General features: G+C 46.1%; 1 protein-coding gene across 14 annotated transcripts in view; it reads left to right on the forward strand.

Moving 5' to 3' along the window:
* LOC126546064 (WW domain-containing adapter protein with coiled-coil-like) overlaps nt 1-24,516 on the forward strand; it is a 397,851-nt gene that overhangs the window by 356,491 nt on the left and 16,844 nt on the right. For 2 of the 14 annotated variants that reach the window (XR_008608402.2, XM_055061222.2), the window contains exon 16: nt 17,447-17,495. The exons of the other annotated variants lie outside the window; for them this stretch is intronic. Coding sequence is in view for 1 of the 2 variants with exons in the window: in XM_055061222.2 (XP_054917197.2) it covers nt 17,447-17,495 (49 nt within the window). In the remaining variant the exon portion in view is untranslated. The remainder of the gene's footprint in view (nt 1-17,446; nt 17,496-24,516) is intronic. 14 annotated transcript variants of the gene reach the window in all.

Here is a 24,516-nt window from a genome sequence, read left to right on the forward strand (position 1 = left end):
TAGGACAAGTGATTAACTGCGTTAAAGAAGTCGAGACAAGTGTAAAGAAAACTCTTCTGTTAGAGTTGGTGCAACAGATAACATTGGCCATTTAATAGTCAGAAAGCTGAAAATCTCTGACAATAAGCAAGGCACAGTTCGAAAAGCGATTGGCAACAAGGCTGAGTACTCTTTGAAATTCGTCTGAAAATCTACTGCTCATATTAGGGAGTCTATAAAATATATAGCAATGAGTAATAAACTGAAATCACGTTTGACTGTGACTCATGCACATTCCAAAAATTTATTAATTGGAACATGTGTGGCAATAAACTGTTTTCTAACAGCCACTAAAACCTTTCTTACTTGTACTTACTAATTGAATTAAAGAAATTATAAATTAATTGCAAGGAAAGCATATGAAAAAGCTTACCGCAGGTGCAGAATGATCTCATGTCCTCGCATCACACGTCGCATCGTAATGCGAAGACATGGGATCGTTCCCCACCTGCAACAAGTTGGTTTTTCATCCACTTTCATTGCGATTAATTTATAATTTCTTTAATTCAATTAACAACTACAAGTAATTTCCCCTGTGTTTTCCTTGGTGATTTTTATTAATCATATCATGGCGTCTCATGATATCGATTAATAAAAATGGGGCCCCTTGATTAACCCCCTTTCTTCTCATCTCTGCCTTTCTTGTGCTTTCGGTCACAATGAAAAAAATAGCTTGGACCAACTGCACAAAATAAGCTTATTGGGCACTGAGTCATCAAGCCAGGTTTCAGTGAGTATGACTAGTGATGCTAAGCATGAATCGATGATGGATGATAAGGCGAGAGGCTTAGGGAGCATGTTTCTAATATTCGTGAATAGGAAGGAAATACTGTTATTTCGCGTGAATATTTGTGCTGGGTTAACACAGCTAGTGTAGATTCCGATGATGGATTACTGCACGTGCGTCAATCTGCAACGCTTCGTAAAACACGTGTTACCCAATTGCCTTCAGTGTCCCGCAAGTAAACGTCACTATTGATGAACAGTTTATCAAAAACCACCTTAACCCTATCACCGTGTTATTTTAGAGAAGTGCAGAAGCTTGCATCGTTTATCCCAAACAGCGTCGGAATAGCTACATGCAATACTGAATGAATTATTTTTCAGCTTGTATCCGTGGCTTAGTAGTACCTTCTCAGATTTATCATTAAAAAATTTTGCAATTGTCGGTCAGTTCCTAGATAAACGACCCAAACGGTGAGCCCTGGCAACAGGAGAAGCTTTCAAGCCTAATCTGCTATTGCAGAAATCCAGTATGAGTTGCTCGAAAGCGCCCCCCATTTTTCATTTTATTGCGATAGCAATTATTGGACACTCCAGGCGCATTTTTGCTGTAGCTGTCGATGTCAGCGTCATCGTGCATCGTATGGTGTATGTGCAAGTGAAAGCTTGTGAAGGATGCCGACGATCATGGCTCAATCTGGCGCATGTGAAGGAAGAAAGTGGAGAGCAAACACGTCGTCTTCCGTCATGCAATAAGGTCATGGGGGGATGGCAAGGAGGGAGGGGGAGCGGCGTTGTGCTTCAGCAACAACTGTGCATTTCGTGACTGGGCACAAGGAGGTCTGACGATCGCAGCTCGCGTGCCATATATGGAGGAAAGCGGGAGCAGCATGGGAGGGAGGGGGTGGCTTCGACTCCTGCCAACAAGTGCATGCTTGCACGGTCGCGCGAGCTGTGTCTTGAAAGGGATCTGCAGATGGCTGATGCCTTTGTGCACGCTGTGTTCTCGCCACTCTTGCGTGGAAGCGATAGACCGCACAAAGGTCACTACACTCACTGCTGCTGCACTTGCTCACACCAGCGTTTTGACAGCGAGTGTCCGCACTCATTGAGTGTGATGTGTTTATGTTTGCGTGTGCACAATGACACCATGTTTGTTAATTCAGTTAGTTAGCGAATGTTTACAAGTTTATGTGGCCAATGAAACTAGTATCCTTACTTCGTATATCTGTGTACTAATTTGCTATCGCAATCTATGCTTTACCTTTTGGGCAAAATTGCGACTTTTTATCAGAATCTCTAGTGGTGCAAAACAGCAAATTGCACCGACATGAGTGGTTCTCCAAATTATCAATAATCAATTTTATCTTGGATTCTAGTGAGGTCTTCTGCTTGGTTTGTGGTAGCGCTCTGTGCTTTCACCCGTGGCCTTATTTTCCACTTGTAACATTCTCTTCATAATGGAATTAAGGGTTTCACTGTAGTTAGGCAAAGGGAAATGAGAAGCAGCGGCTGCCACTTTACATTCTAATTCAGATCGTCGCTGGGTTAGAACATCTAGTTCGTTCTTCAATGTTATATGAAGGTTCAATGTCTTGTTTACTGTTTCAAGAAATTTAGTGCTGTTAGCCTCAAGCCTTTGCACAGTATTATAAACTAGTTTAAATTGGGTCCAGGGTTTAGCTCGATGTTGGCACAAAGGAGTAGAAGATAACACAGGTGAAACACAGACGCGCGAGAACTCCGCAATGAATTAAGTGGCTTCGACACCGCGATAAGACATGCATCATCACGACAGCTGCAGATATTGCACAGACTAACCTGTAGAAGCATGAATGGTAGGTGTGGCACCCCACCCGACGCGGTGCCATGGCCAACCGCTTCACTGAGGTGCACATGCTTTTGTATGAAGTGGTCAGCTGACATAGTGCCCTGGTGCCGGCCTGTCCAAGCTTCTCCGTCCACAACCGATGGGGGTAGTGAGCTGTGATTGAAGACAGGCCGTTCATCCAAGCTGCATGGTCCTCGCAGAAGCTTGTACCGATGGAACTTTTCATCAAAAGTATGACCAAAGTGATCAGGGTGACAGACGTTGGTGAACCAAAGGCCACAAACAGGAGCTCCTCCAGAAGTATGAATTGTAAGTGTGGCATCTCATGCGAAGTGGTTGCAGCAAATAGTTTTGTTCTGAGTCGATGCACACTTTGGCTGCGTGCATTCAGAACTGCCTTGTCACCATCCACGATCAAGTCGATGGCGACCATGGTTTCGTCTGCAGCAGTTTCAGTGTGACTCGCGGGTCTTGGCTGCTTGCATTCGGAACTGCCTAGTTGGCATCCACGGTTGAGTCAATAGCGACCATGGTTTAGTCCGCAGCGGTTAATTTTTCCATACTTCAGCAAGCAGTGCAAAAGCAGGACACAGAAAAGGAGCACACGACACAGGCACTGTAAAAGAGCCTGGGAACGATTTGATGAACTTGAAAATGGTGGCTAGCCAGGCTTGTTGGTACGAACACGTACTTGATCAAAACGTGCAAAAACGGGACACAGGAAAGGAGCACACGGCAAAGCTGCTGTAAAAGAGCTCGAGTGCAAAGCATGTCTGCTCTGACGAAGACCCAGGTCTCATGCCATGGCTGAAGATGCCGCACTGCGAATGAAGTCACGAATTGACAAGAATTGCAGCTTCTGCACTGATTTTGTGCGAAGTAAAAGCAAGGGTTGTGGATTTATTCAGTAAATAAAGGCAGATTGGTGTACTAAGCATTTATTTATTCTTTGTTTGATAATAATTCAACATTCAGTTAATTCAGTCATTTCGTTTTTTCATCCGTGAGATCCAAATGAATGAGCATTTACTGTAGTGGGACGCTCTCCATGTGACTGCAGCAGTTTGTGTCATGCCCGTTAAAAGATTTCCTGCACTATCTGCATTGAATGTGTTGCACTGACTATGCACGAAGCATGAGTACAGCTCAATGTTAGGTGCGCACTGCATCGTTGGCTTCTGCCCAACACTTTCAAGGCTGGGGTGTAAGTACCGTATTTACTCGCATAATGATCACGCTTTTTTGTCACAGAAATTGACACAAGTTCAGGGAACCCGAAAAGGCGGTGGTCCCGGGTTCTAGTCCCGGACCAGGGCGAATTTTTCTTCAACTGCGAGGCTTTTCTTTCGAGGAACCCGTATGGGTTTCCTTTGTAGCAATTGCTATGAACGGGTGGATGTCTAATTTTCCATTTATTAATTACCTTACTCCACCTTGCAGGTTTCCGCAGAACTATTTCGTCAAACTCTTGCCTTTGCTTCGAGTTGTTGAGAAATTCGACTTCGCCCTGCCATCTGCTAGCCGCCTGGTTAGCTCAGATGGTAGAGCAGCTGCCCCAGAAAGGCGGTGGTCCCGGATTCGAGTCCCAGACCAGGACGAATTTTTCTTCAACTGTGAGGCTTTTCTTTCGAGGAACCCGTATGGGTTTCCTTTGTAACAATTGCTACAAACAAGTGGATGTCTAATTTTCAATTTTATTAGATACGTTTACAGTGTCAGGCTTTATACTTTGTCTATCCCATCTTGCACACCACACAGATTACATAATCATCTCAGCTTCATGCACATCTATGGCACGATGGTCACTTTCAGTTCATCAGCATTCCCACGCACAGTTAGCCTCTAGAATGACCTCCCAGGGTTCATCGTCGCCGAATCTGATAATAAAAAATTTTGCCAACATCTAACCACACACCTAACGAGATTATATAGATCAGGAGCTTTTATTAGTTCTTTTTATGTGTCTTCAGTGTTCATTTACGTTATTAAACACAAACCAGCCATGCGTGCTATACCAGGAAATTTTCTTTGTGTGTTTCTATATCAACCTAATTCTCTTTTCATGTTTTTTAACATGCATCTTCAGATAGCTGCAAATACTATATGCTAGGGTATAACGTGATCACCTGAAATGTATGAATTTACCCCTATAATTTTGTCTATTTTTATTGATGTCCGCAGCTTGTTCCAAGTTTATTTGTTTTTGTTTTGCGTTCCCATTTTATTGTACTAACCCTGCTTACCCAATGCCTCAATTAGAGGCCTGTAAGGTACTTTGAATAAATCCAAAATAAATATATATGCCTTAAATGACAGCTTTAGTGCCTGTTGTAGGGCCTAGAACAGCATTCTTTAGCGCCTAAATATCCAGTCTCTACTCATACCCATGTTCAGTACTTCAAAGTAAATTTAAAAACATGCAGAGAGAGAGAGAGAGCAGATTTATGGAACCTTGCAGAATCAACGGAAGCGGCAGCAAAGCTGTTGCTTCAGGGTCCTTGTATAAGTAATTTTTTTCTGAAGCCAAAAAGTAACCCTTACACTTCAAAGTTTGCTTGCACATCACCCATAACATTCTTCGCATTTCGTCCAAATGCTGTCTGAGCTATATTCATATCTCTCACCTCTAAAGCAAGAAATAAATGAGTATTTAGTAATTATTCCTAAAAGCTGTAATTCTCAGGCACTTAAAACTTGGCCTGCACATGAACTTAAAAATACCTCCAGTTCCCTCCAGATGTAAACTCGATAGTACATTTAGTTCTCCCTACACATTGGGAGAATGTGCATATGCCGTCAAATGCCTTTATAATGAAATGCTCAGTTCCTCCAAAATACTTTGTTATACAGGTCACTTCATTGTAAAGGTCATGCACCGTACCACTTATACTTAACAAACTAAACAGGTTCAACAAAAGAAAGCTTTTATTTACCATTAATTGTTGGGTCTCAAACGTACTCTTGCAACAAAGAAATTACAATGCAGTAGTGCAAACAATCACAAGGGCATTTATTGCACCTTTCATACGGCAATCCCAGCTAGCCGAATTACTACTAATAAAACATGCCGATGGGTGCTGACATGGAAGTCTTGACTCACCATGCCAGTGTATCGAGTGAATATGTTCGCCCCCATGCTGCACGCCAGTGCCTAATTGTTCACATGTGCGCTCACACAAATGGTGGTGCGTTCGAACTGTCATATTCATCCATTCCAGTGCCCTGCTTCGAAGTCTCTCAGAGGGCAGTCCCGTGAAGCATGTCGGCACACGTGCGGCTATTCACATGCGACACCCGCCCTAAGCCAGAGAGAAAGAGGCTACTCCCTTTTGCACCCGAGTAACCCTGCCATTAGGTATCGTTAGCGGTACAACAATTGTACCATCTCTCATACTATTCTGCAACCACACTGAGCTAGCTACGCAGAGAATCGGGATTACAGGTAACACAAGAGCCATGCGGGGAAAACAACATCAGGGGACATGTGAGTCAAGCATCCCCACATCTCCCCAACCTTAAATCGCTACATACTCCTGTGAAACATGTCACACAGTCTTAACATCAATGCGTGCTTCATGAACAAGAGGTAGTACATGTTGTTGTAGCTTCGACGGGGCGGCCGGACGAAGGATTTACGGCATGAGGCCTAAACGGCCGGCGCGCGCAGCGCCGCAAGAAAGAGCCGCACTGCTTCAGTTGGGGACCAGACAAAGAATGCTCTTTTATTTCTCCGAGGGGAAGCAGGAGGCAACTTACAGCGTTTGGCACTGAGTGGCGCCCTGACGTAAACGACCCAAAACTGAAACCAGAAGCTAACACAGGATACCACATCATCTCTACCTTGAAAGGAAAAAATGCTCTACTCGCTCTCCTCGCAATAAAAGTAAGTCATGAGTCAAAAAACACGTTAGCACTGTAACACACATGTTTAGTGATGACATCTTTACACAATAGAAAATGACATCTTTGGCTTCCGCACTTAAGAAAAACGCACAACATGAAAACTGAATATGAACTATTGCACTCCAGTTCTGCAGTTTCAGTACCCGTCTTGGGAAGACGATGAGATGCAGCCTTGCACACAGATCATACATGAAAAATAAAAATTTCACAAACTACAAAAGTAGACAGTACAAACATCTGTGTGCCCCCTGGGACAGCACTGATGGGTGGCTCATTCGCCCTGAGCCTGACTCGAGACAGTCTCTGTGGCTGTCGTGGATTGGACATTGTGCGTAAAAGCACTTTACACTCCATAGTCCCCCCGTAAGAATGCTAAGGACTTTTATAGTTTAAAAAAGCTTTTTGGCATGAAAGACAAATTCGTGTGGCGGTCAGCACCGTAGTAATGATGTGCGTACTGCACGATTACGCTACAAGAAACGTAATGTATCCCCTATACCAGTAGGAACTGGAAGAAAAGGTGGGAGACAATCGTCAAGGGACGGGTAGTCACTGGAGTGACTCTTTTCAGTGAATTTTCCAAGAAAATCCTGTAGTGCAGGGCATTTCACAAGTTTGGATGCATTCCATCGTTTGCCATTTTCAAGCGTGAAAGTGTTGCGACTTACCCTACGGTAAATCATAAATGGTCCCGAGTATTTAGGATCGGACTTTCTCGAGTTACGTACTCAGACAAGATCTCCTGGACGAAATTGAGGGCATTTTGATGCACGACGACAGTCCACGTACGTCTTAACACTTTTGGCGTAAGAGCCGAATTTGCATGCAACCACTTCCTTAATAGTCTGGAAGCTGTATTCAGTATCCTGATCCCAGACAAACGGTTGTCCTTGCCTTAGCAGTTTCCTAAGCGGCTCTACCAATTCATCGTACTGCGGTATCAGTTTAGCGTAGTATCGCGTGACACCGAGAAATGAATGCAGCGACTTCTTGTCAGTTGGCTGCGGTGCCTCAACAACTGACTGAACTTTGTTTTCCAGCGGCGAAATACCGTTTGCAGCGCAGACTTGCTCACGGAGAACCCGAGGTTGAGGACGCAGTTTCGCCGAGACTGGTTGCACTGACGCTCGAAGATGAACGTCGTGGATGAAGTCCTTTGCAAGTCCCGATTGTCCTGAGTACGGCTGGGCGAACTCCGAGGGAGCGTTATGCAGAAGAGACGGAAACTGAACGCTTGGGTCAGCTGGAACTCCTGATACTTGTTGGCATGCAGCGAAAACAAGCTGCTTACGAGCAGGTGACTGTCGATGCTTTCGGTTCCTCAAACGGCAAACTGAAGCGAAATGTCCTACTTTTCCGCACGCACGGCAGGAAACGTGCTTTGCTGGACAGCCTGGATCAGATGCGATGTGGTGAGGTGAACCACATCGGTAGCAATGGCCCGAAATGTCTCGACTGGCTTCGCGGAGTTCGGGCCGCGTGCCATGTTGGCCAGCCTCCCCAGGTCGCGACTTTCCGCCCTGCCGCCGAGCGCCATGTTGAAGCCGCCGGGTCGAGGGAGAAGGGTGGCGGGAACCGCCATCTTGCGCGCCCGGGCGAGGAAGGCGACGGCTGTCGACGCCATCTTGGCGTTGCGTCGAGACGCGCTGAACAGACGAGCTGTTAAAGACTTGAAGTTCTTTGTGAACTTACTGTACGGTTCGTCTGATTTCCTGGGCCTTCTTGAGCGTGAGGGACGCTCCTTCGTATAGTAGCCGTTCTCGTACTCTTTTTGATGCGACGCCTTGGAGGATTTGGTCGCGAAGAGACTCGTCATGCCAAGCGCCGAACGTATAAGCAGGTGCTAGCCTTCCTAGCGCGGTGACAAAGTCCTAAAGGTTTCTCCAGGTAGTTGCTTCCTTTCCCGGAAGATAATACGGTGCACCAGGGGATTGGTGCTTTCTTCGTAGTGCTGGTCGAAGATGCGGAGAACATCTTCGAACGTAGTAGCCGTCTGATCCGTCTGCGACGCGAGGTCGTAGTAGACACGTTGCCCCTCGAAGCCTAAGTTACTCAGTAAAATGGCTTTCTTCCTCTCGTCTTGTAGTGCCTCGCCTCCGGTTACCTCGAGAAACGTGCAAAAGTACTGTTTCCACGTGAGCCACGGTACCGAAGGAGTACCGGGTAGCGCCAGGAAAGGCGGCATGGGGGTACGAACGCCATGTTGGGCACCGAGAACAAAGGCGGGGGAGTTGCGGTTGATGGAGGAGACGTAGTTGCGGCGTCTTCCATGCCGGAAGCAGGAGGAGGAGCAGAAGTATGGCAAGGGCACGTAGGAAGCAGAGTAATGGTTTACCTCGTCGCCAGTTTGTTGTAGCTTCGACGGGGCGGCCGGACGAAGGATTTACGGCATGAGGTCTAAACGGCCGGGGCGCGCAGTGCCGCAAGAAAGAGCCGGACTGCTTCAGTCGGGGGCCAGACAAAGAATGCTCTTTTATTTCTTCGAGGGGAAGCAGGAGGCAACTTACAGAGTTTGGCGCAGAGTGGCGCCCTGACGTAAACGACCCAAAACCAAAAGCTAACACAGGATACCACACATGTGACAGTGGTCAAGCCAAGAAAATGTCCACACATGTCGGTAACATGTATACTGACAATGTCTCTGGTGTACACCGCCGGTATCCACTGCTCGCAGCAGCAACTCTGCAGACTCGATGACGCAACTCCTGGCCAGGATTCCAAAAACAGCGATGTGATTGTTGAGGTGAGCAAGCATCGCTTGCATAGATGCGCCTTCCTGCCAAGAAAGCCACAGCAGCCGCTAGGGGCTGCTGACTCCTGTCCCAGCAGCCAAGGGTTGCGAGCCAACAAAGGTGGCCATTTTGCTGAACCAGCCACAGGCATCTCCATTACCTGGGGTGGCTCGATCGTAGTCCAGGGCAGCAGGCGGCAGTGCAGACCTTGTGCAGCAAGCCAGGGATCACTTCGCTCACACTGCACACACTCAACACACTTGACAAGCACTGAACTAGTGCAAGGGAGAGTAATTCTGCATGCACTTCCCCTGCGTGGTAGGATGTTCAATTCAGCTTGTGAAAGAGCTGGCAACTACTCAGATGCTAAGTTCACGTGAACAAAGCTCGCTTTCTTGAGTGAAATGAGTGATTTCAATTTGTGCGAGGCTAACTAGAATGAGGGAAGCAAAGTGCGACACCTCAATGCCACGGTCCACCAGGTTGTGTCCCTACACGTGCGACAGGCACCTCTGAAAAGCCTTAGGTCTAATGAGTCGCTACTCAGATACCATCCAGTATCGAAAAACAGCACCCAAAATGAGCGCAAAACAGGTAACGGCGAGGAGACTTCAGCTCTCTGAATTGGTCTTACCCCGCTCGATGCACAGAGTGCAGTGCCAGGCCTTAATACCAGACAGCCCGTAGTGGCACCCGTGGTCCGCGACCTCTCAGCTCCCAGAGCCGCGATCCCAGAGTCAAAGAGATAGAAGAAGCTATTTACGTAAGAAACTCTAACCACCGACGAGGCCTCTGTACTCCCTCACTACAGGCTTGCCAACACTTCACAGTCACTAGGCCTCGCTCTCCCAGTATGCAGACCATGCGGCTCTCATACCGACAAATATTCTTCAAAAGCAGTTGCGAAAAGGCTTAACATGTTAAAAAATTTGAACACGTTACAGCAGCCGTCGTCTCCCTCTAAAGAAAGCACTCTGCCGACGCTAGCAATCAAACTCCACGCTAGGCCTGCCCTCGGTTCAAACAAAGATTGTGTCAAACCAAGCAAAACTGTCATCCGATGTTTTCCATGTTGAGCTCCATGTTCGGCAGCCATATGTGGGGGTAAGCTCTGTGTGTGGCTAGGACTGAAGGCAAGCTCCAGAACTAGCCACGCACAGTCATTCCATAGTACTCCCCAACCCATAACGCGTGTAATTGCAGCTATGTTAGGCTCGGATGAATAAGGCAACCAGTGGTGTTAGTCCTAAAAATATTTATTTCTGCGCACTATAAGCAACACTAAATGAGGGAAAGTCCACTCTATAAATGGGTAATAAATATGCTTACCTCTTTGTACGTGTTAGACAACGAGGTCACTAATGGCTTGGGGCAGGTATTCGTAAGCTCGTTGGCCAGGTTCAAGGTCACGGCACTAGAGAGAGCGTCTCTTCCAGTGACGCTCTTTTATATATTTTTACCTTCATGAGGGGCATGTCCTACTTGCACGTCGGATACATTTCCCTTTTCTGTGAATTTGAGGGAAGGGCGCACATGTCCCGAGAGTGAGGGAAAACCGGGAGAGGATATACTGTGCCTTTCCCGTGCCTGCCCGTCAGCTCTCAATGCATCCACAACGTGCGATCATTCCAATGGGAGTATGTTAGAGGAAATGGGTGCAGGTGTTCCCCATAGAATTAAAGAGAGACAGGGAAATAAGTGACCAATTTTTTTGTGCACACTTTGTCTGACAGAATGTGCGACTGCAGTCTACCTTACAGTACCAATGTTCACAACATGCTCCATGGAGAAACACAGGAGCTACACAAATCAATTCTGCAGTTCGTCCAATGCCCTTATGCCTCCATTTCTGTCAAAATCCCTGATCAGTCTACAGGATCGTCATTGCTGCTGCCTTTGTTGACATTTGCATCCTTTCTCTCCTAGCTGGCTTTGAAGACATCATCTGTTGTCAGTTATGATTACATAGTTACATCATCATAAGCTGTGATGTCTTCATCAACCGTTGCAACGTTGATGCACTCAAACAAGCAGCATACGAATTGAGAAATTCCTTGAGCAGTGCAGAACTACTACTGGCATCGGCGTGCTTGTGACATGCATCGCTTGCACTGCCGTTAGCGCTAGTGCCAAGCGTAGCTACGCTATGTCTGCAGAGAGGCGGTGGCGGCACCGCTACATGGCATTCATTGTAAAGCAACAAATTGGCCACTGCGGATGCCCAAATTTCTTTGTTGAACTGTCAATTTCGTTGTAGTGGTCTTCATTGTAAAGGCGTTCACAATACATAAGAAAGATGGGAATTTAGCCGGAACCTAATCAGTCTTTTGTTAGCCAGTGAACCATTTATGTCCCATAGATGTCCATAGAACATCATATTTTGTACATTGCACACATCCTATAGATATCTATATTTCTTCAAACAATGTTACAAATATGTACTATGGATAATCTAAGTCCCACCCAGATCACGTTGCTGTAATGTTGAAAGTATGTCGCAGCTGGACATAAGTGACCTCCTTAATAGATGTTCCTTTTAGGGATACAGGAGGTTCATAGAACATCTAATGGATCTTTCCTGTTGACCCTATAATGAGCTGCATGCCTGCAAGTGCCACAGCAGATGTACTATCGTATACAAATGAAATGTGAACAGCAGAGTGTGTGGCCGAAGCATAACTGAACACGCATTGTGCGGCATCGGCCAACCATCATTGTACACATGTATGCGCGTGTGGTTTTGACGTGGAATGCAAGGCTGCTTGTGCTAGTGCAATTACGTCACTGGTATTGTGTTTGAAGCTTGTATTCTGACCCCGCCATTTCAGTGCCATTCCTATCTGCGGTTACTGTTAAGGTGGCTTGCACTGTTGTTGCTCCTCCAGTGCAATACATTTTTGGTACTACTCAAATTACGATTAGACACTGGCAGCTTGCACTGGCAGACACTGACAAAAGCAGAGCAATTAGGAAACTGGGTGCATGCCAGCTATATCATGCTACAGATTTGGTGATGATGCCATTTGGTGAGGTGGGAATGGCACTGCTGTGGAGAGATGAAAAAACAGCTTTAGGACAAAATACAGGTGACGTTTATCAAAGTAGGGCAAGCAGTGCTGCACTCTGCGCAAGTACCACATGCCTACGCACATGCACAATGACTGGCCGATGACATGCACTGCACCTTTAGTTATGCTTCGGCCACACACTCCGCTGTTTGCATTTCATTTATCCTCAATGGTACGTGTATATACATACATACATACATACATCTTTATTTCAGCAGCTCACAACTTATGACGCATATCGTGCCCGCATAAGCGCAAGTTGCTTGTGGGGGGGTCACGGCAGACATGAGGTGCTAGCTCGCTGCTGAGGCACACTGATACCACAGTTACCACCATTGTAGACAAGTAGCTGTTGACCTTGTTTGAAATGTTTTGTTAACATGTAAATGTCAAAACATAAATTGCTGCACTCATTAGGTATCTTTCTTATTAAGGCAAAATCCTTAATGGCTCATGGGTAGAAAAATGCGATGTCAGGCATTATGGCACCAAAATTAAATGGCACCAAAATTAAGGCTGAGCCTTCGACCTTTGGTGTTAAATAGGGCAAAGCGAATTAAGGCACAGTTCATTATGATAGAGCTAATTAGGGCACTCTAACCCACAACCTTTGGTGGGAGTCGAACCCACTTGGGGATATGGGCGAACTGGCCATATCTTTAACGGCCGATTTACACTCGAGCCGCCTATCGCCGCAAGCCGCACCGCACGCTTTCGGTCGCGCGAAAAATTGCACGTATCCAGCACTTGTGCACAAATTACCATTTACACTGTGTGCACAATGTATGCCTTACACATTGTAAACCGAAATTTGTGCACAAGTGTTTGATACATGCAATCTTTCGCGCAACCGCACGCGTGCGGTGCGGCTTGCGGCGATGGGCGGCTCGAGCGTAAATCGGCCCTAAGTAGGATTCCAATTGACATCATGAGTGGAACCCGTGACCTTTACTGGGAGTCAGACACACACGACCTCTGGTGTTAATGAAGGCAAAGTTGAGGCACTCAAACCCACGACACAACATGAAGGTATGGGCAAGGTGGCTATATCTCCAAGTTGGATTCCAATTGACATGGTGAAAGTTGAGAGTTGAACCCACTATCTTTGGCACTAATTAAGGTGAAGTTAATTAAGATAGAGTAGATTAAGTCATTCAAACTCACATTTCATGTTAATTAGGGCAAAGTTAACTAAGGTACAGTTAAGGTATAGTTAATTAAGACACTCAAACCCTCGACATTTGGTTGGAGTCGAACCCATGACATGTGGTATTAATTAATTAGGCTGAAATTTAACCATTGCTAATTTAGGTAGTTAATTAAGACACTCGAAACCTCAGTCTTTGGTGGGAGCCGCACCCACGACATTTGGTGTTAATTAGGATGAATACCATTAAGGTACTGCTAATTAAGATAGTTAATTATGGCACTTGAACCCTCTACCTTTGTTGGAAGTTGATTAGGACAAATGTAATTAAGGTCGAGTTAATTAAGGCACTCGATCCCACGACCTTTTGTGGGAGAAAACAATAGGAAATGCATTCGAGTGAGAATGACAAGTAATTTAATGAATGTCTCGTAAGCGATCAGGCTTTCGCCTTCATCCTTTTTAGTGTGTGCTAGAGTGACTGTCAACTTTTATATATAGTTCTAGTGCTGATCAAAATGTGAAGGCTCACAAAATTGTAGATCTCTATCTTGATACTTGTATACAAATCCTGCATGGCTATATGAAAAAAGTGAGTTCAGTAAGCCCTAGGTAAAGCACACAAGTGAGACTTGCAATGTCATATCAACGTTACTTTTTATTTATACAATTGATAAAGCTTTATTGCAAAAATGACTGGCACCCAGCCAGGCACATGTATGAAAATGTTCATTGCAAGTTCTAGCTGTATACAAACAGGTTAAACATGGATCTCAAATCATTTTAAAAATCTTCAATAAAAATATTCTTGAAAATTCAACTTTACTAAACAAAAGTAATGAGAAAAGGGAGCTAACACTCAGAAAATGACTAGCAGTCAAATGCCACTGTAATATTTAAAAGATTACAACTGATTAGTAGACGGTAATAAGATCACATACTAATGAATAACCAAAAGGGCCTGCATGCCAGCAACTGCTTCTGGGGCCACAAGATTCAAGATAGAAAGCCAGTACTTGCTAGCTATCTGTGCAAAATGAAAGTTCACACGAGCACAATCTCGAGATGGAATGTTGATGAGCTCAGGCAGCTCCTCGCACCACGAAAGTGACAAAAACATAATGAGAGACATCGATATAAGCATTGCAAACGAGAAATATCTTCACACTTGAAGAGGAGCGCTAGAAACCAAACAATACAAATAGCAGTCAGAAGCACAGCTCTAAACTTCAGTATGCAACTGTACAGTTCTGCCTAGTATATTGTCACAGACAAAGCCACAAAAGACTTCGGTCGACGCTATAGATCTCTTTATATAACGCTGTCCTGGCACCTTCGTCGTTCTCTTCTTCTGCCAGCCACCCAACATGCCTAGCATGTGGCACCGAATCGCACCGAGTGGCTGTCAGCTGTGTCGAGGTCGTGGCATTACCCCCCTCCCTAGAAGCATCGTCTCGATGCGGAACATTGATGCCCTGGAGATTGCCACGAGGATACTGTGGATGGTGAGAGACGTAGATGGTGAGAGAGGTGTGGAGCTTTGCGTTCAGCGGGAGTAGTATAACTTCAATCTAGAGACGTGATCGACATCGGACAGGCGTGGGCGTCGGGGACGGCGAGGGGTGCCTTCTCCTTCAGGAATCACTTTGTATGTGACGTCGCCGAGTCGTTGAACGATCCTGTAAGGTCCAAAGTAGCGGCGCAAAAGTTTCTCCGACCGACCACGCTGGTGGATCGGTGTCCACACCCATACTTTGTCACCGGGTTGATAAGTGACGTCGCGGTGATGAAGATTGTGTCGGTCGGCGTCGTGTTGTTGGCAGCGAATACACATTCGTGCGAGCTGGCGCGCCTCTTCGGCACATCGAGCGAATTCGGCAGCATCAATGACAACATTAAAACAGTAGGTGTGTAAGAGCACTGCGTCCAACGCTGTGACAGCTTCCCGGCCGTGCACCAAGCGAAAAGGGGTGAAGCCGGTAGTTTCTTGAACGGCAGTATTATATGCAAACGTAACATATGGGAGAACATCATCCCAGTTATTGTGGTCGACGTCAACATACATGGAAATCATATCAGCGACCGTTTTGTTTAGCCTTTCTGTGAGCCCATTCGTCTGGGGATGGTAAGCAGTGGCTTTGCGGTGAACTGTACCACTGAGACGCATGATATCTTCGGTGAGCTGCGCTGTAAATGCTGTGCCCCGGTCGGTTATAACCACTCTTGGAGCACCGTGGCGGAGTACGATACCATATACAAAGAAGGTTGCAATATCATTAGCAGTGCCTCGTGGGAGAGCTCGGGTTTCAATGTAACGTGTAAGGTAGTCTGTGGCAACAGCAATCCAACAGTTACCAGTCCTCGACGTGGGGAATGGTCCAAGCAAATCTATGCCAACCTGCTGAAAAGGGATCCGCGGAGGATCCACGGGATGGAGAAGTCCGGCAGGACGCACGGGTGGTGTCTTGCGTCTCTGGCAGTCGCGGCATGTCTTCACGTATTACTTTACGTCACGGCGAAGGGTAGGCCAGAAGTACTTTTGGCGTATGCGTGAAAACATCCGTGCAAATCCCAAGTGGCCCAAAGATGGCTCATCGTGAGAGGCCCGCAGGATGTCGTCACGTAGCGAAGATGGCACTACAAGGAGGCAGGCGGTTGCGGTCGAGTGAAAACCCAACTTGTAGAGAACGGCATCGCGGAGAAAAAACGAGGATAACTTGCGGATGAACACACGAGGCGGCTCTGGTAGACGGTTCTCAAGGTAGTCGATGAGAGGCCGGAGTTCTGAATCATCGCGCTGTTGCTTGCTGATGTCTGATACTGAGATAATGGACAGAAATGCGTCCTCTTCATCAAAGTCGCATGGCAACGGTTGAAGTGGAGCACGTGACAGGCAGTCGGCGGCAGTGTGTTTACGCCCGGACCTGAACACTATCGTCATATCGTATTCTTGCAAGCGAAGACTCCAGCGTGCAAGACGGCCAGATGGATCCTTCAGATTGGCGAGCCAGCACAATGAATGGTGGTCTGTCACAACTCGAAACGATTGGTTGTACAAATATGATCGGAACTTAGCAATTGCCCACACAACGGCCAAGCATTCCTTCTCCGTAGTGGAATAGTTCCTTTCAGCTGGAGACAAAGTGCGGCTTGCGTACGCAATGACGTGCTCGGCACCATCTTGCCACTGTACGAGGACGGCACCTAGGCCAACGTTGCTGGCATCCGTGTGCAACTAGGTGTCACTGTCTTCGTCAAAGTGTCCTAGAACAGGAGGTGTGTGCAGACGTTTCTGGAGTTCACAGAAGGCCTCTTGTTGGTCCTGCTCCCAGACAAACGGAACATTATCCTTAGTCAACCGTTGCAAGGGTTCGGCTATCCGTGAGAAGTTTGCCACGAAGCGTCGATAATATGCGCAAAGCCCTAGAAAACGGCGGAGTTCGTGTTTGTTCGAAGGTGTTGGAAACGAAGCAACAGCAATGGTTTTGTCTGGGTCTGGTCGAATGCCCTCGTAGCTGACGACATGGCCTAAAAATTTGAGTTCATCATACCCGAAATGGCATTTTTCAAGCTTTAAAGAGAGGCCAGCAGTACGAATTGCTTCAAGAACTGCTTGTAAGCACTGGAGGTGCTGCTCAAATGTTTCTGAAAACACAACGATGTCATCTAAATAGACAAGGCATGACTGCCACTTGAGACCTGATAGAACCGTGTCCATCATGCGCTGAAAAGTAGCAGGCGCAGAGCACAATCCGAAAGGAAGGACCTTGAATTCGTAGAGTCCGTCAGGCGTAATAAATGCGGTTTTCTCACAGTCACGCTCATCAACCTCTATTTGCCAGTAGCCGCTGCAAAGGTCCATCGATGAGAAGTATGGAGCATGTCGAAGGCGGTCCAAAGAGTTGTCGATGCGGGGAAGGGGATAAACATCCTTCTTCGTAACGTTGTTAAGCTTGCGATAGTCAACGCAAAAACACAGTGTGCCATCTTTCTTTTTCACCAGAACCACAGGTGACGCCCATGGACTGGTGGAGGGCTGTATGATATCGTCGGTAAGCATTTGTTGGACTTGATTTCGGATGGCGTCTTGCTCATTACGAGAAACACGGTAGGCACGTTGGCGCACGGGTCTTTCATTTGAATTAGTAATAATTCTGTGTTTCGCAATAGGCGTTTGGTTGACCTTCGATTTTGAAGCGAAACAGTCCGCAAAAGACTGTAGAAGGCTTCGAATGCCAGCCTGTTGTTCACCTGATAATTTAGAATTCACATCAATATTACTGTTGGCTGGTACCTCACAGTTAGAATCTCTATCATTGTGTCCTACACTTAAACAAGCGGGAAAGTCACTGACTGGTTCCAAATAGGCGATGGTAGTTCGTGGGGCGAAGTGCTGGTATTCACGACTGAAATTGGTTACTAAAATTTGAGCAGTCCGTGACGACAGCTGCAAGATGCCACGGGCTACGCAAACCTGTCGAGCCAACAAGACTGACAGATTGCCTTCAGCGATTCCGAGATGGGGAGGATCATCGTCTGTTTCTATGGTGATCAACGCAGTACTCCGTGGTGGTAAAGTAGCACAGTCACCCGAAACGCGTAACACAGTGGACTGTGGGAGGTAGTCATCTGAATGAGTTGCGTGTTCGCTGGAAAAAGTGATAAGCAACTCGCGAAGGTTTATGATGGCGCCGTACTCCCAAAGAAAATCCATGCCGAGTATGACCTGCCTAGAGCACTCTGCCAGTATAATAAATGAACCGACAAATGTGACCCCACAAATCTGTACCCTCGCAGTGCATTTGCCGATCGGCGTGAGAACATGACCACCGGCTGTACGGAGCTTAGGTCCTGGCCACGGTGTCGTCACCTTGCGAAGTGTAACCAGTTGTCCGCTCATGACAGAATAATTGGCACCAGTATCGACAAGAGCGGTTACCAGGTGGTTATCTACAGAAACGAGCATGTCGGCTGAAACAGGTTCACGGTTTTCGAAGGAAGGTGTCGAAGGTACGCAGTCGTCGTTATCGTCGGCGTCGTCGCCGCCGTCGTCGGCGTGTCGCAGTGGAGGATCCTTCGAAGTGCGTTGGACAGCGGCCTCACCCCCGGAGGTTGCTGTTCTTAGTTTCCCTGACTTGAGCTCGTGGGCCAGTTGCCCACGGAAGCGGAGGACGTAGTGTAGTGGCTAGGTGACGCCGATCGTCGAGGAGGTGGTGATCGGGACTGGCGTCTCTGTGGAGACAGAGATCGGGTCGTTGGCAGGGACTGTTCAACCGGTGGGAACTGCGCGTATGGCGACGAAGGTTGACTGGCCAGATATTGCTGAATTTCTCTCGGGCGCTCTCCCTCACATGGGCGACGAGCGCCAGGGTGATAGCCCTGGAGTCCTATTCTTCGGTAGTAGCAGGCATGGTACAAGTGGCCCGCTTCGCCACAGTGGAAGCAGAGTGGCTGATAGTCAGGTGTGCGCCACACGTCTGACTTTCGCGTATTGATTTGGGGGCTCGTGTACCCTTACATATTTGTACGTGAAGCTTGGCCCTGGAGGTGGCACAGCGGTTCTTCAGAAGAAGGCGGTTACGATGGTTCCCGGGTTGCCCAGGTAGCCTCACTGCTTGCGCATAAGTCAGTACGGGAGCGGCTTCAGGTCTGGCTTGCACGAATGGATGTGCCGCCTGGCGGACTTCTTCATGGACAATATCTGTGAGGGATGTTACGGTCGGTTGAAATCGCACTCCCTGTAGTCGATCGAGCTCCTCACGCACGACACTACGTACAAACTCTCGAAGCGCATCGGTGTCATAGGGCAACGAGAGAGAAGATGCTGATCCCAGGCTGATTTGGCGATCGTAGACCGAGGAACGTTGCTGAAGGGCTCGCTCCATTGTTGTCGCCTCACTGATGAACTCAGCTACTGTAGCTGGAGGCCTTTGCATCAGTCCATCAAACAGCTGCTCTTTCACTGCACACATCAGCAGGCGTACTTTCTTCGCTTCTGTCATGCCAGGGTCAGCACGCTTGAAAAGCAGCGACATGTCCTCTACGAACATGGCTACGCTTTCGTTTGGCTTTTGAACCCTATTCTGAAGGGCTTGCTCTGCTCGCTTTTTTCTTGCGGGCTGCTGTACGTATCTCGTATCTGCCGTTGAAATTCTTGCCAGGTGGTGATGGATGGCTCGTGGTTAGTGAACCATGTTCGGGCAGAGTCCTCTAGGGCAAAGTACACATTCCTTAACTTTTTCTGCTCGTCCCAATAATTGACGTCAGCCACACGATCGAAGTCGTTGAGCCAGTCTTCCACGTCCTCAAAAGGCTCACCATGGAACGGTTGCGGCCAGCGTGGGGTGTGGAGAACCAGCGACGCAGGAGGCTGTCCCGTACTGTATGTCTCCTGTGTCTGGCTTGCGGTTGTGGTGGACATCCTCGGCAGATCTTGTAGGCCGTATTCCGGAGGCAGTCTTTGAAGCCGTCGGCTTTTGCGTAGGTTGTCCGCTTCCAGTTCCTGGGGGTCAGAGTACATAGAGGCGTACCCAGCACCTCAACCAGTTTGTCACAGACAAAGCCACAAAAGACTTCGGTCGATGCTATAGATCTCTTTATATAACGCTGTCCTGGCACCTTCGTCTTTCTCTTCTTCTGCCAGCCACCCAACATGCCTAGCATGTGGCACCGAATCGCACAGAGTGGCTGTCAGCTGTGTCGAGGTCGTGGCAATATACATACTTGGGCCATGGTCGACCAAACGAAACGAAACCAACCAATGAAGCACACTCCATGCTGCTCGCACGTGGCAAATTATTATTATTTTTTTAACATACTGCAGGCCCTTCACGGCCCGTGCAAGAGTGGTACAGAAATGTAATGGTAAATGGGAGTACATAGTAAAAAAAAAATTCATGGTGAGAAGTCAGTATACTGAATGAGGTTCATAAAAGAGTTGATGTCATTGCAACATACAATATCATTTGTTAACTTGTTCCACTGGGAAATGGCCAGCGGAAAAAGCAAGTGTTTGTGAATGTCAAGACGACTTGGGGGTAGATGGATTGTCTTAGAATGATTTAGTCTGGTTGAGCCTCTAGGAGAATCAGGTAATGAGAACATGTCATCTAGTAATAACCATAGCATAACTGATAAATAAATTTCAGTCAAGAAATTAGTCTTCTCTGTGAGAGGGATCTTAGGTTTGCCTTTTGTAATCTGAATATACAAACCTGACTGCTAATTTTTATATGCCTTCTATTTTATTGATAAAGTATTTTTGATGAGTACTCCAGATTATATCAGCGTATTCTAGGCATGGCCTCATTAGTGTTTTGTACGCATTTAGCTTGAGGCGTGGTGGTGCGTGCGCAGTTTCCTTTTTAAAAAGGATAGTTTGCCTTCGGCTCTTTCACACATGGTCGAGATATGTGGCTCCCAGTTAAGGTTAAGTGTGAGTTTAATGCCTAGGTATATTACCTGGGCGCTTTTGTTGATTATTGAGCTTTCGATCGCATATGTAAAGTTAAGCAACAGTTTCTTATTTGTGAAAGAAATGTAATGCATTTTTGTAGTGCTCAGTCTCATGCCCCAAGTGTTGCACCAGGAGTGAATTGTTTGCAGTGAATTGTTGAGTTCTATTTGGTCGTCCGAATTGTGCACGACTGTGTACACGACACAGTCATCGGCAAACAGGCGCGTCTGAATGAAGTTTTTAACGGAAAATTGGATGTCCTTAATAAACATCAAGAACAAGAGTGGCATAAGAACCGATCCTTGAGGCACTCCAGGGTAGACGTTGAGTGGTTGTGAAAGATGATTATCAATTGTCACGCTTTGTTTACGATTGGTTAGAAAACTGTTGATCCAGCATATTATTTTATTACTAATACCAAAAGCCAATAGTTTTGCGAGTAAATCCTGGTGTGGGACTGCGTCAAACGCCTTTGAAAAGTCTAAAGAAATTTCATCTAATTAGCCATTATTGTTAAGTATGTTAGTTGTGTGGTGAGTTAATTCAGCTAATTGGGTTGTAGTCGACAGCAAAAGGATCGAAGTTAGGTGAGTTGGTACTGTAACGTATTCTTGGATTGTAGCACAAAGGGACAGAGACAGACGTAGCGCTCGTACTGTCTGCTTCTAGTCTCTGTCTGTGTCATTTCGCGCTACAATTCAAGAATATGTTATAGCTGACAGACCTGATCTGAAACCGCGCTGTTGTTTATATAGAAGTTTGTTAGTTTCTAGGCGAGTTATTATAGCCTTAAATATTATGTGTTTTATTATTTTGCAGCATGAGCTTGTTAGTGACACTGGGCAGTAGTTATTTAACTCTAATTTTGAGCCCGATTTATGTATTGGAGTTATTGCAGCCTTGCACCAGTCGTCTCATAACACTGATGTTTGAAGAGAAAGGGCGAATATTTTAAATAGATACTTTGACGTCCAGCTTGCGTATCGACTTAAGAATGAGTGAGTAAACTGATCGGGACCAGTAAATCTTTTTAAGATCAAGCTTACGCAATAGAGAAAGTATGCCCTCTTCACTTAAAGTTGATTCTTCCATGAGTGTTTTGACAGTGTAAGGTGTTAAGACTGCATTAGTAGCCTATGTTGTAAAAACGGACTGAAAGAAGTTGTTCATCTCATTAGCAATTTGTTCAGGATCCTGAATAACTTAATCCGAAATTTTGATTTGTGTTTATTTTTCTCGTTCATCTGACAAATATCGCCAGAATTTCTTAGGCTCATGTGCCACAAACGAAGGTAACGTACTGTCAAAGAAACAGGCTTTTGTTTCCGAAATTTTGTTTTAGATGTATCAATAGTATCAGCTAACATGTACTTGATTCCTTTTTCCGCCATCATTTTATTTTTTTATTTTTAGGTGGATTATATCACTTGTTATCCATGGGTATTTACAGTTAATGCATTTTGTTTTATTCAGAATGAAGGTTTCTTCGCAATATGTAGCAATGCTTGTAAAGGACGTCCAGAGATCTTGTACATTTGTTAGTTTGTTGAATGTATGAAACTTGGATTCTAGGAAGCCTAGCACTGCAAGGTCATTTGCGGGTGTGTAATCCTTAAAGTAAGTGGGTACTGGTTCTTTCTTTTTCGCGTGGTTGAAATGGGGCAGGTTAAGATAAGCGCTTTGTGACCTGAAATGCCATTCTTTATGGTCACGGAAAATCCTTCTAATTTATTTATTTATTTAGAAAGACTTCACGGGCCTATGAAAAGGCATAGCGTGAGGGGGCATATGGTACAGCTTATCACAAGATACAATCGGTGAAAAGATATAGATGCATAAAGGGATTCAAACATTGTCATAAAACGATAAAATTTATATATGTACAAATGTACTACTAGGTCGAGAAAAGTCGATGATGTTGAAGTGATACGGGCGTTATCAGTTACCAGTTGATTCAATGAAAATGTGAACGCCAAGTCTAGCAGTGATTCTGAACTCGCAACATCACGGCCGTCATGGGAGCGGTTGATCCAGTCTATTCTGGGAAGGTTAAAATCCCTGGCAATTATAAATTTTGATCTAGAATTAGTATGTTGCAAGAGATAATCATGAATCTGATCAATAAAGTCAGGCGACGCATTTGGGAGCCAATATACGCCCCCTACAGTTATATTTTTGCTACAATATGTTATTTTGCACCATATACTTTCAAGGTCGGGAATGCCAACGAGTTCTAAGGACTATATATTATTTTTGATTGCTATCACCATCCTGCCACCTCTTGACCCTCTGTCTTTACGGAACAGTCTGTATGATGAAGGAATAATTTCAGAATTACGTACTCCAGAGTTAAGCCATGTTTCTGTTATTATTAAAATGTGAGGTTGATAAGACAGGATCAAGTTTTCTAATTGATCAAATGTATTTATCACCCTTTGGGATTGAGGGAAAGGGTCCATACCCAGGGTGTCTACCAACCAGAAAAACCGGGAATTCTCAGGGAATTTGTGCCTCTATCAGGGAAAATTAACTGTAATCTTATAGAAATGGTCGAAAGTCGCGGTAACGCTGGCTCGAGTAACAGACAGGAATCTTAATGAATCGTTAATTAATCAAAGCCACTACCGCTGCCATTTTGATTACCTCGCCGCCTCGAACCGGCGCTCTGGCACGCAGATCCGCTGGCAGCCATAGCCACCATTACGGCAACGCTAGCCCTAGCTGCTTCGATGTTCGCTATGAAGCTTCTTGCTGTTTGGTGCCATGTTTTTTATTGAAAGAATTCGCTGCTGTCTTCAATGGCATGGACTCCGCCTTTGTGGTCCTCGCAATTTGCTTAGAAGCTTGGAAAGCACGGTGCATTGTATAATGCTGATTTCCCAAAAGTCAGCTTCGCCTCTTTAAAGCGATGTTACTTGGTGAAGCATACGCAAAAGTATTGCAGTGAAGCATAACAAGCGTGGGGAGGGGCTATTGCCGTGGGACACAGTATGTATTCCTTAATTATGCACGCGTGCAGCCGGTATTTCCTGTCACAGTATGAACACCAATATACTTAATACGTGTACCGACAGGCCTTCAGAGTTTTTCGAATGTGCCCGTGGCGGTTTGAGCCCTTAAGGGCAGTAAATGACATGCATTTATTTTTTCCAACTGGCCGATTTTTCGCACGCTTTTGCGCCCCCCTAGGGAGTTCGAAATATTGGACGTGGACTGTGCAACTGACCAAGAAGATCCTTCAAATTGTCCGTGTGGCAAACGAGGGGCAGAAGGAGGAGAAGAACAGAAATGACGTACATGCTGAGGAAGGAACGGGAAAGGAAGTGTGCTGCTGCCGCCGTTTTGAAGGAGCTTGAGATCAAAAAACAGTGTTGGCTGATGCCGAGATGCAGGTGTCCCTCCTCCAAACCAAAATAAACGCTTTAAAGCAGTAAATCACATCACTTAGGCGTCGTACCCGGGCTGAGAGTATGTCAGGACAGTTGAGGTTGACTTACGAGCTCATGAGAGAGAATCTCAATTGTGACAAAGTTCGGGCCTCATACCACAGAGCTTCCTATCAGTTGATAGAAATAGCTCATATTTGAAAATATTTGCTTCTGTATGCATCTCCTTTT

This window comes from Dermacentor andersoni, chromosome 1 (genome assembly GCF_023375885.2).
Source record: "Dermacentor andersoni chromosome 1, qqDerAnde1_hic_scaffold, whole genome shotgun sequence".
NCBI lineage: Eukaryota > Metazoa > Arthropoda > Arachnida > Ixodida > Ixodidae > Dermacentor > Dermacentor andersoni.